Source organism: Eutrigla gurnardus (genome assembly GCF_963514095.1).
Source record: "Eutrigla gurnardus genome assembly, chromosome: 2".
Lineage (NCBI taxonomy): Eukaryota > Metazoa > Chordata > Actinopteri > Perciformes > Triglidae > Eutrigla > Eutrigla gurnardus.
This window is the reverse complement of record NC_139916.1, coordinates 9,461,720-9,475,378: the sequence shown is the minus strand read 5'-3', so window position 1 is coordinate 9,475,378 and position 13,659 is coordinate 9,461,720. Positions and strand designations below refer to the sequence as shown.

The following is a 13,659-nucleotide window of genomic DNA, read 5'->3' as shown; positions in this document are numbered from 1 at the left end:
TATTTGTTGATTGCTGCTGTATCCGTATGTAAGATATCTGTGGATGTATACGAGTGTTTCATCCTTCTCGGTCATTAGTACCTTGAGCTGGTCCTCCTGGCCGGGGAAACTGGGAAATTAGGGGTAATGGTCCCAGGCCTGGACAGACGCTGCTGACGCTGCCGGAGGGAGACGGGGTGGGAGACTGAGTGGGGGAGGCCAGGGGACTCGTCAGCTGGGTGCTGGCCTGGACACAAAGAGAAAGAAAATACGACAACAAGCATGAAATCCTGTGACACGAGTCGGGTCATTCTCCTGTTGACCACTAGGGGGCTGATAAATGGAGGTCCTTCACATTTATTAAGAGATGTCGTCAGCCACTGGTCCAGAAGACCTTCACGTGTATTCACGTGTACCTGTGGAGTGTTGTCCGGTTTGTACAGCTCCCCTGGCTTGCTGGGCCTCTGCTCTATGCTGTAGTACTTGCATGGGTTCCACTGGACCAGAGGGGGGTTCTGGGAAGGCTGTGGTCCATTGGGGACACTGAGCTGCATGACCATCACCCCAGGCCCAGGAGGTGGTACTCCTGAGAGAGCACACAGAGACGGAGACCGAGAGAGAGGATATTGCTATAAATTGTTCTTTGCAGTTTTTTTAGTGTGACATGTCAGTTTAAAAGTAGTTGGTTTTACCTGGAGCTACAGGCAAAGTAGTAAAGCAAGTGTAGTACTCAACATTTCAGATTACAAAACAATAAAAAGAGAGAATATTATGAATTCAAAACATTTTAAAGACTTTAAAGAATCCTGCAGACAACCTCTAACACACACGACCACGATGACTTTGTTTCTTAGATCCAGTTTGCTGCTGTGCCTGTACTCCTGTCTGCTTCATACACACCGACTATGGATAGGTTAGGTCATAAAACCCTGTTTAAAAACATTCAAACTGTCACTTTAAGCTCTCAAATGTCAGAAAATGAACCATAGTCATTATATGTGCAATAAGACATTTTGTAAAATTCTAAATCTGGTTTGAAAACAGAGCCAGAAATCTAGCTTTTAGGCCAAATTAAACTCACCAATCAAATAGGCTCGTCAACAAATAACCATACAGCTGAGTAAATTAGAGCAGAGGTCGAAAGGATGAAGTAAAACACATTAAATGCAGGCCAAAGGGCAGCACAGGGGGTTTAGGTATTCTGTGATTTCGTCAAACGCTCCCCTTATAAAGACATCGATTTACCAATTCAACACGTGGACACTGTGGACCTGTCTGAACTTCTAAATACCTTTCACCTCATTTTGTAAAGGAGAGCTGCACTTTGGGTATCACGGAATTGCAAAAGACACCAGGCATCGATTTTGAGAGAGTAATGCTCACAAATTACATGAAATTAATCAAAATAAAATCCTATAAAAACAAACATTTATCTAGTAGTCATAAAATGTTACTACCTCGCCTCTGTAAAGCACTGTGAATTGCCTTGCAATAAACTTGCCTTGCAATACACCAAGTCTCACCTGAATATTGCTGCTGCAACTGTTGAGGGTTGCAAGGGGACGGCGACTGTGTGATCTGATACTGCTCAGAGCTGGGAGGCTGCAGGTAACCTACTGACGGGCTGCAGGATCACACACATACAACATGAATGCACAGGGAAGCAGATTCACACACACAGGAGGTTAGATACCCACACAAGTCATCTAAATGATTAAGAAAATCCTTTATATCATGTACGTTTTATTGTAATTTATGGTAATGATTTGAAATCCTGTTGCCAACTTGTGGTTTGTATGAATGTGATGTATTCAGACGTACCTTGTGCTATTCTGCTGTGTGGGTGTGATAACACTGTAGTAGACAGGCATGGGCCCCTGGACAGACTGGCTAACTGGCACCATCACCTGCTGCTGGTACTGCTGCTGCACCACCTGCTGATTCTCATTCCCCACCGGTACCTGCAAAAATGTTAATGGTAACTTAACTATGAACTGACGTTTCTTACCAACGGCAATCAAACTGTTTCTATATCCTTTGTTAATATTGTTGGGGAGCTAAAAACGGTCCATACCTGATATGATGGCATCTGCGGGTATTGAACCATTATGCTTTGCATTTGTCCTCCCATGCCTGCCCTCTGGGAGTTGAGCAGACCAGGGTTCTGGGGCTGCTGCACACCCATCATGCCCTGGTAACTCGGCTGCTGGCTCGGCATCATGGTCTGGAGACCTGATGACAACGGACGGTTTGAAGGAGAGAAATTAAGAGTAGTGTGATAAAGGAAGTACAAGAGGGGAGAAGAAGAGAAGAAAGGTAGTCGGGCTTTAATCTTTGAGGGGAATAAAATAATAAAAAAATCACTGTACAGGACACCAAGTCTTCTTCTGACCAGACAGATTGTTCAGCATTTTGTAATTGTTTAATCATTTAGTGCTGCTCTGGCCCTGAGGAGTGCACTGTGTTTTTTAACTAGCCTTGAAATTTTGCAGAAACGCCTCAAGTTGAAAAACTCGGTGAATAGTGCAGTTTAAATGAATGCTTTTCTGCTCTATAAGTTAACATACAGTTCATGGTTTGTGTTGAGCTATAATTTGCAGTCATTCTATGAATGCCTTAAAACTTTCAGCAAAAACAAAACAAATGGACCTCTATTTTTTAGGTTTAAACACTGTAAGCCAAACAGCTTTCATACCAATCAAGTTTGAAGTCTTTTAAATTGAATTATCCAAAATCACAAAACTCATGTTTCAAACCTGGCAGCAGCCATGGATTTTATGTAAAGTCACACTGACTGCAGTGTTCATGATGGATCAGGCAGGCAGAAGCCAGAGTCCAGTCAGGCCGTCAACAATGTCTGTGTCTCACTTACTGTACAAACACACAGTCACCCTGTCCTTGGCAGACCCAAATTAAAGTGATTGAGGGTTTTCCATGAAAAAAAGGAAAGTGCTCTATTTTGGTCCAAGCATATTGGACTTGGCATGAGTTCAATGTAGGGAGAAGGTCGTGACTAAAAAGCCACCTTTCACCTGGTGGACTTAAAACTGCATATGACTGAGCAGTTCTTTGCCGACGGGAAGAACATAATACAATTACAAAGTCAAGTGGGCTGCATCTGTGTATTGACTTGGATAAATATTTGGATGGTGCTCCTAATGAGAAAAAATAAAATAAAATCATAGATAAATCTATTCTGATTTCTTTAAACACAAAAAAAAAAACACAATGTACTGACCTGACTGCTGTGTGGGCTGAGGCATGGGTTGTGTGCGCTGGGCGGGATAAGACACCTGGTGGGACATGGGCTGGGGCACACGGTACTGCTGGCCTGAGCTGGGATACTGACCAGGAGGGTAGTATGACACCTGTATCTGCAGAGAAACAACACCACAAATATTTAAAGATGAATTACAAAACATCACAAAAGATTAGAGACGAATAACTGTTGATGAATCAAATATTTGCAGTCTTCAACCTCACAAATGGCACAGAGACAATACCAGCCAACGCCGTCCCATATTTTTATATTAAGAACACATCATTACTTTATGTATTATCGTCAATTGCCAAATACTTCCAATATCATAACTCGGTTGAAGCACAGTAAACCTGTGATAAATTACCTCCTGGCCACTTGGGGGCAGCAGAAGCAGTGATATGGCAAACTTGTTAGCAAACAGTTTGCCATTTACACAAGCAGCAGGTGCCTAGTACCAACAGTAGCATTCATGTGTATTGACATATCCTCATGCATCTGTCCACCTGATGATTTTAACGATATATTATATTATCTTTGTCTCCACAAACTTCTCAGAGAAATAGCTGCACAATGTTTATCAGCTAGTCACCAACTTTCTATGTTTTAACGAACAATATGAGACTGGTGACAGTGAATCAAGTTGGACATTTTAAGTGTTGCACGTAAGAAGTAATATAATGAATTGTTACTAAAGTATTTATTCATGACAATGCCTACAGAAGACAATTCTGTGCTTCCCTGTCAGTGAAAGAACAACGTTCAATAGGAACCATCTAACGACGTCCAAGTTGAAGCTTGAACAACTTGTAGCTTATACAACTGGGCTAAATGTAGCATGCAGAAATTCAAAATGAGACATCAAATGGACAAACAAGAGAGGAAGTTGAATGCTTGGAGGAACGATAGTTCCTTCCTCCGCCTCCATCTGCATACATGACAACATTCAGCTCATCGAGAGGCTGCAGCGGTGTCAATATTTGCACTCCTGTTACACTGTCGACCACCCACACACGCAACACAGAGCATCTTCCTCTCCCAGACAATGTTGTTTATACAAGTGTGGAAATCTGAGCGCGAGGATATATGATAGGAAGGCGTGCAAGGTGATAAAATGCACAAAAAGTCACTGACTCTATAGGTCAGAGCTTGGAACTACAAAATAAAAGCACAGAAAATGAAAGCTATGAAAAAAACAACTTAATTTACCGCCTTGTGGTTACATGCTTTTAGACAGCCAGTCAAGTTACATTTTACATTGATGTCATCACTTCATCAGTTGATCCTATTTGACATTTGTAAGAAAGTGCCCTTATTGGCGTATAACTTATGGGCAAAAACATCTTTTGTGAGGTCAAAGTGACCCTGTCCTTTGACCTCACACCAAACTCTTATCAGTTCAACTTTGAGTTCAAGAGGAAATTCTTTCCAGGTGTTTCTGTGACAGCGAGCTGTCCGAGTAATGTTAAATGTGTGCCTAATTCCAGTAAATCGCCTCCTTTCCATCACATATACTGTGAAACATTCACAGTATATGGCCCTGTAACAGTGAACTTTTGTTTGTATGCTCTAATTGACAAGCCACTTTAAGGAGATACTACTCACCCCAAGATTCCCTTCATATCAACACAAAACTATTACCAATTTTAAAAAGTTACTTAGTCATTTTGGCTATTAAAGCTCTACTAAACAGACTGCCTTCCTTTACAGCTTTGCCACAGAACAACATTAGGCCTAATGTCTCCCACAGGGTGTTTAATGGCCAGGTCAATTTAGTTCCCTCTGCTCAAATGAATTATAATAACTACTTTGTGGATTCAAGCAGAAGCCTGAGGGAGGGAAGGAAAGAGTGTGAGTGACAGGGAGTGAGAGAACTCATTCTTGTCACCGCCTCTGCAGTTGGAAGAATGTGACAGGCGAGCTGACTGACTGAGACCGAGCTTGTGGAGGTGACACACGGCTTTTTGGGCGCAAGGACCGAACTCCCCCACTGGGTGAATCCTGCTGCTTCACAGGAATCACATCCCTGTTATGTCACACCCGACTTCTTAAAAAAACAATTTTTCAATTTGTAATATTTATGCAGCACTGGGTAGGTTTTACAGTGACATGTTATTTTACGTGTTGGTAATTTCCTGAGGAAGTATCCTACAAAAGGACTACATGATTTGAAAAGAGTAATAAGTGATTATTATAATAAATGGCTAATCTGGTGTAAAAGGGTATGTTGGTGCACAGCAGGTCAGTCAGACATGCAAAAGCCTAAAATGTGTCTCAGGACATTCATTACAAATCTATACATTGGAAGAATGAAATGTCCAAAAATACAATGAAGGCATCTTTACTTGGGTGTCAAATAGTTATTTCGAGGGATGACCTGATCAGACCTCAAAGATCGGTATCAGGACTGATGCTGGTCTTTTTTTAACTGATCTCTGTCAGCTATATTGAGCCTGATCGGAACCTTCGATTTACGTGAGCTGTTGTTACTGGCAAAGCTTTGATTCACAGCAACGCAACGAGCGCAGCCACCTCTCCGTTTTTCCTGAGGAGCTGTGTGTGCGTGTGTGTGTGCGCATGAACAGGGGCCGAGATCCGACCCGCAGCCAAACACCACATAAGATAAACGACAGCAAAATGCAGGATGTGACTGTTCATTTATGTCAATTAAATAATTTAAGTGGACTTAAGCAGACAGCATCCACCTCCACGATGCCACTGACATGTCCAACAAAAGGAACACAAACAAAAAGCCAATAAGAATAATTTATCAATGTAGAGACAAAGAACGTAAGCACTCAACGGAATATTTCATTCAAGTAACTCGGGCAAAGGCTGCACCGAAGAAACAAACACTTAAAAAGGGAGAGAGAAATTCCCTCGAGACAGTGACAAGGATTAAAAGATAACAGTGAGCAGAAATATTCACTGCTGGATTTATAATAATGATAATATGTGTAATTTAATAACTTTAATGTGCGTGAAGTGTGAATTTTGCAGCTGTAACCGAAACAGAAAAAGGAAACCTGAAGTATCGGATCTGGACAATACTGAATGACAGGACATTTCTCACAGTGCTGTACTTGATAATTATTCAGAAATTACAGATGATCGAAATAAAGCAATGCCATTTTTTTACAGTGGAGAGAAGGACTGAGACAAAGAAAAGAGAAGATTGGAGCTTCATCTGTCTGTATCGGAGGTTAACACGTGGCAATTTACACACTGGCTAGCCTTCAACAGATCTATACATTAATGCTCTTAATATGAGGTGTAATGAACATGTATTACAACCTGTGGGGAATGACATACCTGCTGAGGTGGAGGGGGCTGCATGTAGCCTTGTGGGGGTGGCGGGGCTTGCATGACGGGCTGGGATGGAGGAGGAGGTGGAGGTGGAGGATGGGCGGCAGGCTGATAGCCAGACGGAGGCGGCATAGGCTGACCGGGGGTAGCCATGATGTAGCTGGTCTGAGGAGGGGGGTGCTGGGACAGCACAGTGGGAGGAGCCTGATACATGGGCGGCTCTGGGTTCTCACTCGAGCCCTGCCGACTCAGCGTCATCTGGGTGAATTGGGGCGCCAGCTCTTCTCCCTGCGAGGGAGGAGAATGACGTCACTGGTGTCACTTTGAGTTAATGGTTCAAATGCATAGAATCATATTATGTCCAAACACAAAAAGGTGCTTCAATATTAAATTCTTGGCGGACCAAAACACTTTTTTTTCTCCTCATCCAAAAAGGAAACACAAAATGCATATACCATTACAATTACTAAAACAAAGCAACATAAGCACTCATACAGTATAAAAGGCACATGTGCTTGTACATGTTTAAGTACATGCAGAGGATAGAAAACGGTCCATCTTGCATCGAGTCAAAATACTACCCGATTAGTCCAGAGTTGCAAAGATTCATGATTAATAAACTAACAAATGTGAATCAATACAGGACAGGAGAGCGAAAGAGCAATAGCTAAATATGAAGTGTGATGGTGTCAGTATTGCAGTCTAAAAAATAAAGAAGAAGAAGCTACGAGAGGTGTCAGTACCATTGTGTACTGCTGGGGAGGAGAAACTGGCAGGAGAACCTGGGGGCAGGAAGGGCTGGAGTAGGAAACAGGCTGAGAGGGCTGAAGAGATGCCACGGGCTACACACCCCACCAGGAAGGGGGAGGGGCGAGAGAGGCAGAGAAGAGAGGGCAGAGAGCATAGAGAGAGAGAGGAGCAAGCCAGTGAGAGGGTGGGTGTCAGAAGCAGGTGGATAGAAGGGAATAAAGAGAAATAGGAAAGATGTGGGTTAGTTGAGGAAAAGTTGTTAATGAACAGATGGATAGAAATGGAAATCACATTTAGTATCTTAATATATCATTTAGAGCAGGAAGGTGGACATATGAGTACTACAGATGTTCTACTGAACACCAGAGTAACTGGTTGACACAGAGGCATGTAGAGGAGCGTCATACCTGAGCAATCATGTGGTTTGCCATGGGATGTTGCTGTGGGGTGGGCAGCAGGGCAGTCTGAGGCTGGACCTGGGGCTGCGGCGGTTGTGATGGGCAGGGAAGTAGGCTACGGCTCGACTGGGACGCTGCAGGTGGGGGACACACATCAGGACTGACTAGGGGCAGGCCTAGTGATGTAGAAGAAGACACAAAACCCACAGAAACTTCCATATAAACATAATTTGGTCTTACAAAAAGAAAAGTTCTGTAGGGGGCCATTCATGTGCCTGTGTATTTTTCTTCTATTAAGCTCTTCTTAATAAAAAAACAACAAAATGTGAGTTTTTCCTGGACCACTAGAGGGCAAACTCAAGTCAACATTCCAGCAAGAGGTGAAGCCTTTCTCTGGTTTAAATGTTTTGGGCCTGGGTTTAATTATTGTGCCAAGTAATTCCTGTTTTTTAACCCGCGGCATATATCTAATAAGAATACATTTCTATCTGGAAATCATATATGAAAAATTTGGGGTAGCTTCATATTCAAAGACTAAACTATTACTTTCTTTGTCAATGGAGATTACTGGTTTACCAACAGCTCCTACAGAGTGTTGCATTATGGCTAGTTTGCAGCATTAATATTGCTATGACCTACAGGAGTTTCCGACGGCATGCGTAACAGAGGAAATACATCGATGAGTCAAAGAGAAAAGAGCGTCTCCTGACGTCTGACTACTGCAGAAACAGCAAGGACTGAATCGTCTGTCAAGCAGCCAAGAATAACGGTGTCAAGGAATTACAAAACATAGCTCAAAAAGAAAATGCTAACAGCTAAAGGAAATCATTGACTGCCTCCAAGGACCTGACAGTAGAGAGTTTATACTGTACTTCACATAAGCTCATGCTGGCATAGATGACATACACTAGAAAGACCCCAATGTCGTTTTTTTTTTTGATAAACTTTCCTCCATAGTCCTTACCAGAGCGAGAGCCCTTGCAGCTCCCCTGTGAGCCTTTGTTGCTGCCAAGGCTATCGCCTCTGGTAAGGATGGAGATGCCAGAGAAGCTGCTAGCCTTAGTGACGGGCGGCCGGAGGGTGCGGTTGGAGCTGTCCGAGTCGGTGCTGCTCCAGGGTCTTGGCTCCAGGCACTTCATGTCACTGTCTGTGCTGCTTTGACGACTGCTAGACGCCCGGCTGGAGCTCTCGCGGTTCCCTCTGAGAGAAGACGGAACAGGGAGGACAAGGAGAGAGGTGATATCAATGGGATGAAATGGGGATGGGTGCAGGAGAGGGGGAAAGAGAGTTGGAAGGACCAGGAGTGTTAAAAAGCAAGGAGAGTTAAGAGGTAGCAAGTGAGAATAGTGTTGAGAGCATGGGGAATATATAGAGGGGAAGGGGTGAACATGGGTGGATTTGAAGCACAGAAGGATGTAGGTGGAAACAAACAGAAGGGCAGTCAGAGGCAAAATAGGATAGAGGGGAGAGCAGAGGCAGAAGAACACATATGGATATCAGGTAGAGAAGACACAGCGTGACAGGCTTAATTTAGGATGGGGCATTCAACACCGATGCATATTGGCTGGTTTAGTGAAACCACAATACGAAAATCAGGCAACAAACCACCAAACAATATTATTTCAGAAATGTTCAACATACGACACACATACACACACACATTCACACACTTACAAACCCATTCACGTAGGAAAACATACATGCAGGGGACAAAAGATGCTCCAGACAACCAACACTGGGGCATAACAGTGACACCAGATGAGACAAACGTCCATGAATTCAACACAAGAACTATCAGAGACAACATTCACATGACGGATTTTACAGAATGAGACCTTGCATACATACGGGTTATACATTTGAATACAGAGAAATAGAACCGTAACACATGCACTTTAAATATGTTGTACTGGAAGACAAGAAATGACATACACCTGTACACACACACACACACCCACACCCACACACACACCGGTTCAACAGTATGGTTCTTTAAACTATATTGCCGTATACACACATTGTGTTGCTGTGATGCTGTCACCCTGGATAAGGGTAGCTGCCAAGAAAACCAATGATCACACTGTAAGCGTAACCACCACTCTAGGGAAACCCCTCCATCAAAGGTGAATGGTCGGGTCTGTCAGCATCAAGTAGAATATTGTTCCATTTGAACATATCTTAATTTACACATTTAAATTAAAAATTAGAAAAAGAAAAATATGCATTAAATGTATAATATGCAGTCAGATTGTCAGTTGCTGTTTGTATACACACAGCATTCAAAATGTGACCCCCCCCCCCCCCGGCTCAATGTGCAAACGAGAGCAATAGAAATAGCGCAGCAGTGTTCGATCGAACTGGGGAGTGAATGTCGAGAGGGGCCAGCATTACTGAGAACAAAGCCATAAATCAGAAGAATAAAATGTTATTTTTCTGATTGTTTCAAGGCGGTTACGAACTAAAGCACGAATAAACACATCCACACCTCCTCCCAGAGGAAAGGTGCTGGATTTTGAATGAATACAGCCCAAGACACGTCACATCCTGCCACGGCCCTTGAAGCCTGTGAGCTTTGGCATGCGAGGGTTGTGACAAAGTGGCGGGTGACCTGCGAATAAAAACAGGTTTCACACCCTGCTTAGTGGCTGGGGGGGGGGGGCTACACTCCCACATGCGGTCCAAATGCTCTTTACCGACGCCCAGAAGACTCTTGGACAAAGCGAAATAAGAAGACAATAGAAAATAGCGAGGATTGTTTTTGTATTAGCCCATACATTGTCTTTTAGGAAATTGTTGCATATTACACCTTTAAGTTGAACGTAGATAGAACGGAATGAACAGCCACTCGTGCATTGGCGACCGCAGAGTGAAAAACCAGCAAAGCAAACACTTGCTTTTCCTTCCTCCCTCTCAGAACTGTGAGAGGGCTATGAACAGAGTATGTCTGTACGGAGGGAACAAGAGTTAAATTAATTGAAAACATGCAAGGCTGATAGTGGGAATCTCCATGACGAGAACGGGGATGTGGTATGGGTTGTAAAACCCGAGCGATAGTGAGTGGTGTTTGAAGGTGGCTGTGGCGGATAAATATTTCAGAGAGACTGTAATTAATGGAGGATCTATTTTGAGCCCTCTCTCTGCACAGCCTATTTTAAGGGAAGGGTGGGTGCTCTGCCGTTCCCTGTAAAAGGGAGGCGCACACTTGTTCGCTTCACTCTGCAGACAAAGATGAGAGCAGGATGAGCGGGAGGAGGAAGAGGAGGAGGGATTCTGCTGTTGATCACATGATCTTTCATCTCCACTCTCTCTGCTCACGACAGCGTTCCCCATTACACGCATAAACAGGGGAAGCTGGGCTGTCTTTATGTGCTTCCATCACTCAGTCTTTATTAGACTGAGAAATTAACCCAAACCTCACAAAAGTTTTGGTTCATTTCAGTGAAGTCTGCTGTTGTATGGCTTTCTGTAGAGGTTAACGTCTAATATCCTTTTTGAATGCTGGGCTTGGTATACTAAGCTTATGAGTTATTTTTAGGTGAAATATAAAAAAATTCTATTAAAAAACTATTGCATGTTAACCTTGAATTAAATTTCTACAAGCAGAACAAATAAATAATGATGACAAACGAATGAAGAAATAGTCACCAAATGATTGGATGATTAAACAGTCGAACAAAAAAAAAAATGAAAGTCTTAGAACGACACTTATTTATTTATAAAGCTAAAGCAAAGAGGGAAAAATAGGTGCTATGGGAATTTGTGATTAACATTTTTCATTGTCTGATCATTAATTAACCAAAAGCTGCATCAGTTAATCAAGTAAACATAATTGGTTAATCAAGAAATCAGTCAGAGGATTAATTAACAATGAAAATATCTGCGGGCTGCACCCCTTTTGCAGTCTAAAGAAAAGACAGTTATGTATTGCTCACAGTCTCGATTTTTTTATTTTCTTTTTCTCATCACTACTGCATCTATGTACTGCTTACATCTTTTATGTGCTACTATGCAACAGGCGACATGTTACAAGAAACAAGAAATTACAAGACTAAGTCAACCACAAAACAAACAGGTTATTGTGGAAACAATGCAGTTACTTGAGATAAAAATTGTAGTTTAGGGTGCATGGGTGGAAGGGTAAGTAGGTCAATCAGTTCCCAGTGAAACCACAAAGCAGCCATGCATGGGCCATGGGAAGCCCCACGGTGCAGTGCTGTAATAGCCATCAATCAGCCGACTATGCCAAGCAAGGATATAAAACCACCACAAGTCACCACTATCATCACCAAAACCACTTTCAAAGAATGGGCATGGCAACACACAAGTCAAAGTCAGCAGCACCCCAATACCTAAAGATCTGCCTCCTCTTTTGAGAGCTAGAGCAGTAGCCCTCAGTGGAAAGTCTGTTGGGGTTAACATTAGGAGAAAATGCTAGGGTTACAGGACTGGATTGGAGAACAGGATGTGGGGGGTTTAGGGGGAGGGGTGAGATAAGGAGGGATGAGATGGAGAGGTAGGCACAGTGCAGAACTTTTACCCCTGCGAAGAAGGAAAAAAAGAAAACGCACACAAGGCAGAAATTTGACTGTTGGAATCCCCTTATGTCCTAATCTTTCAACCTCAATGGCCAGTGTGCCTAGAGATGGAGGCTGAGCTAACGTATTTCTATTTGTTCCACTACCTACAAATCTGTCTCAAAGACAGTTTGTCCCTCACTGTCCAGCATAAAACATCTCCTGAAAATCTGGCACAGGAGAGAAGCTCCAGCAAATGCGTATTGATCATTTGCTTGGCAATAAAAAGGATTAAACCTTTTGTAGACGCTGCATTAATGTAAGTGCTCAGATTGGTGGAAAAAAACAAAACAACAATATATTAAATGTGTTATGTTTATAGGTCTACAGTCGTCCGCCAGCATAACTGAAACCTAACAAGCAAACTTTAACTTTAAGATGAAGGGTGGAAACGAGGGAGTCTTATAAATTGTGCACATTAGAGTCTCCAGTGGGATGAATCATCTTACCTGTTGTCGTTTATGTATCCATTTTGAGAGGACTGCAAAAAAAAGGACACCTGCACATTATGAAATGCTTCGTTCATTCATATGACCAACAATGTGTGCATATCAACCTTCCGTGTTTCTAAGTTTTACATATGTATCTGGCGCATGAGCAGTGGTTTCCATGAGATGATTACCAGCGAGGGAAATAATACTGAATAGTTTTACCTCTTTAGGCCTCTAAAAAATATGAATATCTAACAGTCGAAGAGGATAAAAAACACTTTGCTCACAACAGACATGCATCCTGTGATGAAGTTCATATTAACAGGTCACAAGTTAAACAAGCTTGGATCTATTGAGAGAGAAATGGATTCTTAATGTTAATCTGTCCGTGTTTGTTAACCTATTCAGGTCCAATACTTACTTCTCGGGCAAAGATCCGGTCTCGTACCCGCTGATACTCCTCCTCTCGCTCTTCAATGGACTTGCTACGTCTCCCGTCCTGCAGCGGCACACGGATCTAACATTTGGGAAATTATCAAATCGGGGAAAAAAAAATTACAGTTGCAGTCTTACATGCACTTTTAACAAATATATGCTGAAGTAAATATGTGTGGCCACAACCTGCTACAAGTCATGTGATAACAACAGTAGCATGCGAGAGAGAGCAGCTGCTTGCCGTCAAAACAAAACAACACAATGGAAATTGTCCAAAAGAAGTGTTTCGAGGGGCGTCATCAGCGTGGGAAGGTTTAACACCACAGACATGATAGAACAAAGGAAAATGACAAATATATACGAGAATTAGGCGCCAAAGAGAAGTGTCAATGCCTCAAACAAACATTGTTGGAATGAAGAAGTGTGAGAAACTACCGTTACATGTCAGTACAAGTAAAGAGGTATTAACTTTCTTTTGAAATCAATACAAATTGTTGTAGTTAATTCATTTTAGCTGACATACAGAT

At 42.6% G+C, this 13,659-nt stretch overlaps 1 protein-coding gene across 7 annotated transcripts in view; it reads right to left on the bottom strand.

Moving 5' to 3' along the window:
• The window catches only part of r3hdm2 (R3H domain containing 2), a 44,107-nt gene that overhangs the window by 2,264 nt on the left and 28,184 nt on the right, over nucleotides 1-13,659 (bottom strand). The window contains exons 13-25 of one of the 7 annotated variants that reach the window (XM_084023418.1): nucleotides 13,119-13,214; nucleotides 12,716-12,747; nucleotides 12,042-12,095; nucleotides 8,657-8,892; nucleotides 7,702-7,868; nucleotides 7,288-7,386; nucleotides 6,551-6,832; nucleotides 3,218-3,353; nucleotides 2,054-2,211; nucleotides 1,801-1,940; nucleotides 1,503-1,603; nucleotides 396-565; nucleotides 82-226 (exon numbers count right to left, since the gene is read on the bottom strand). In XM_084023418.1, coding sequence (XP_083879544.1) covers nucleotides 82-226; nucleotides 396-565; nucleotides 1,503-1,603; nucleotides 1,801-1,940; nucleotides 2,054-2,211; nucleotides 3,218-3,353; nucleotides 6,551-6,832; nucleotides 7,288-7,386; nucleotides 7,702-7,868; nucleotides 8,657-8,892; nucleotides 12,042-12,095; nucleotides 12,716-12,747; nucleotides 13,119-13,214 — 1,816 coding nt within the window. Of the gene's footprint in view, nucleotides 1-81; nucleotides 227-395; nucleotides 566-1,502; nucleotides 1,604-1,800; nucleotides 1,941-2,053; nucleotides 2,212-3,217; nucleotides 3,354-6,550; nucleotides 6,833-7,287; nucleotides 7,387-7,701; nucleotides 7,869-8,656; nucleotides 8,893-12,041; nucleotides 12,096-12,715; nucleotides 12,766-13,118; nucleotides 13,215-13,659 lie in introns of all 7 variants that reach the window. The other 6 variants (XM_084023417.1, XM_084023419.1, XM_084023421.1 and 3 more) reach the window with 6 other exon arrangements.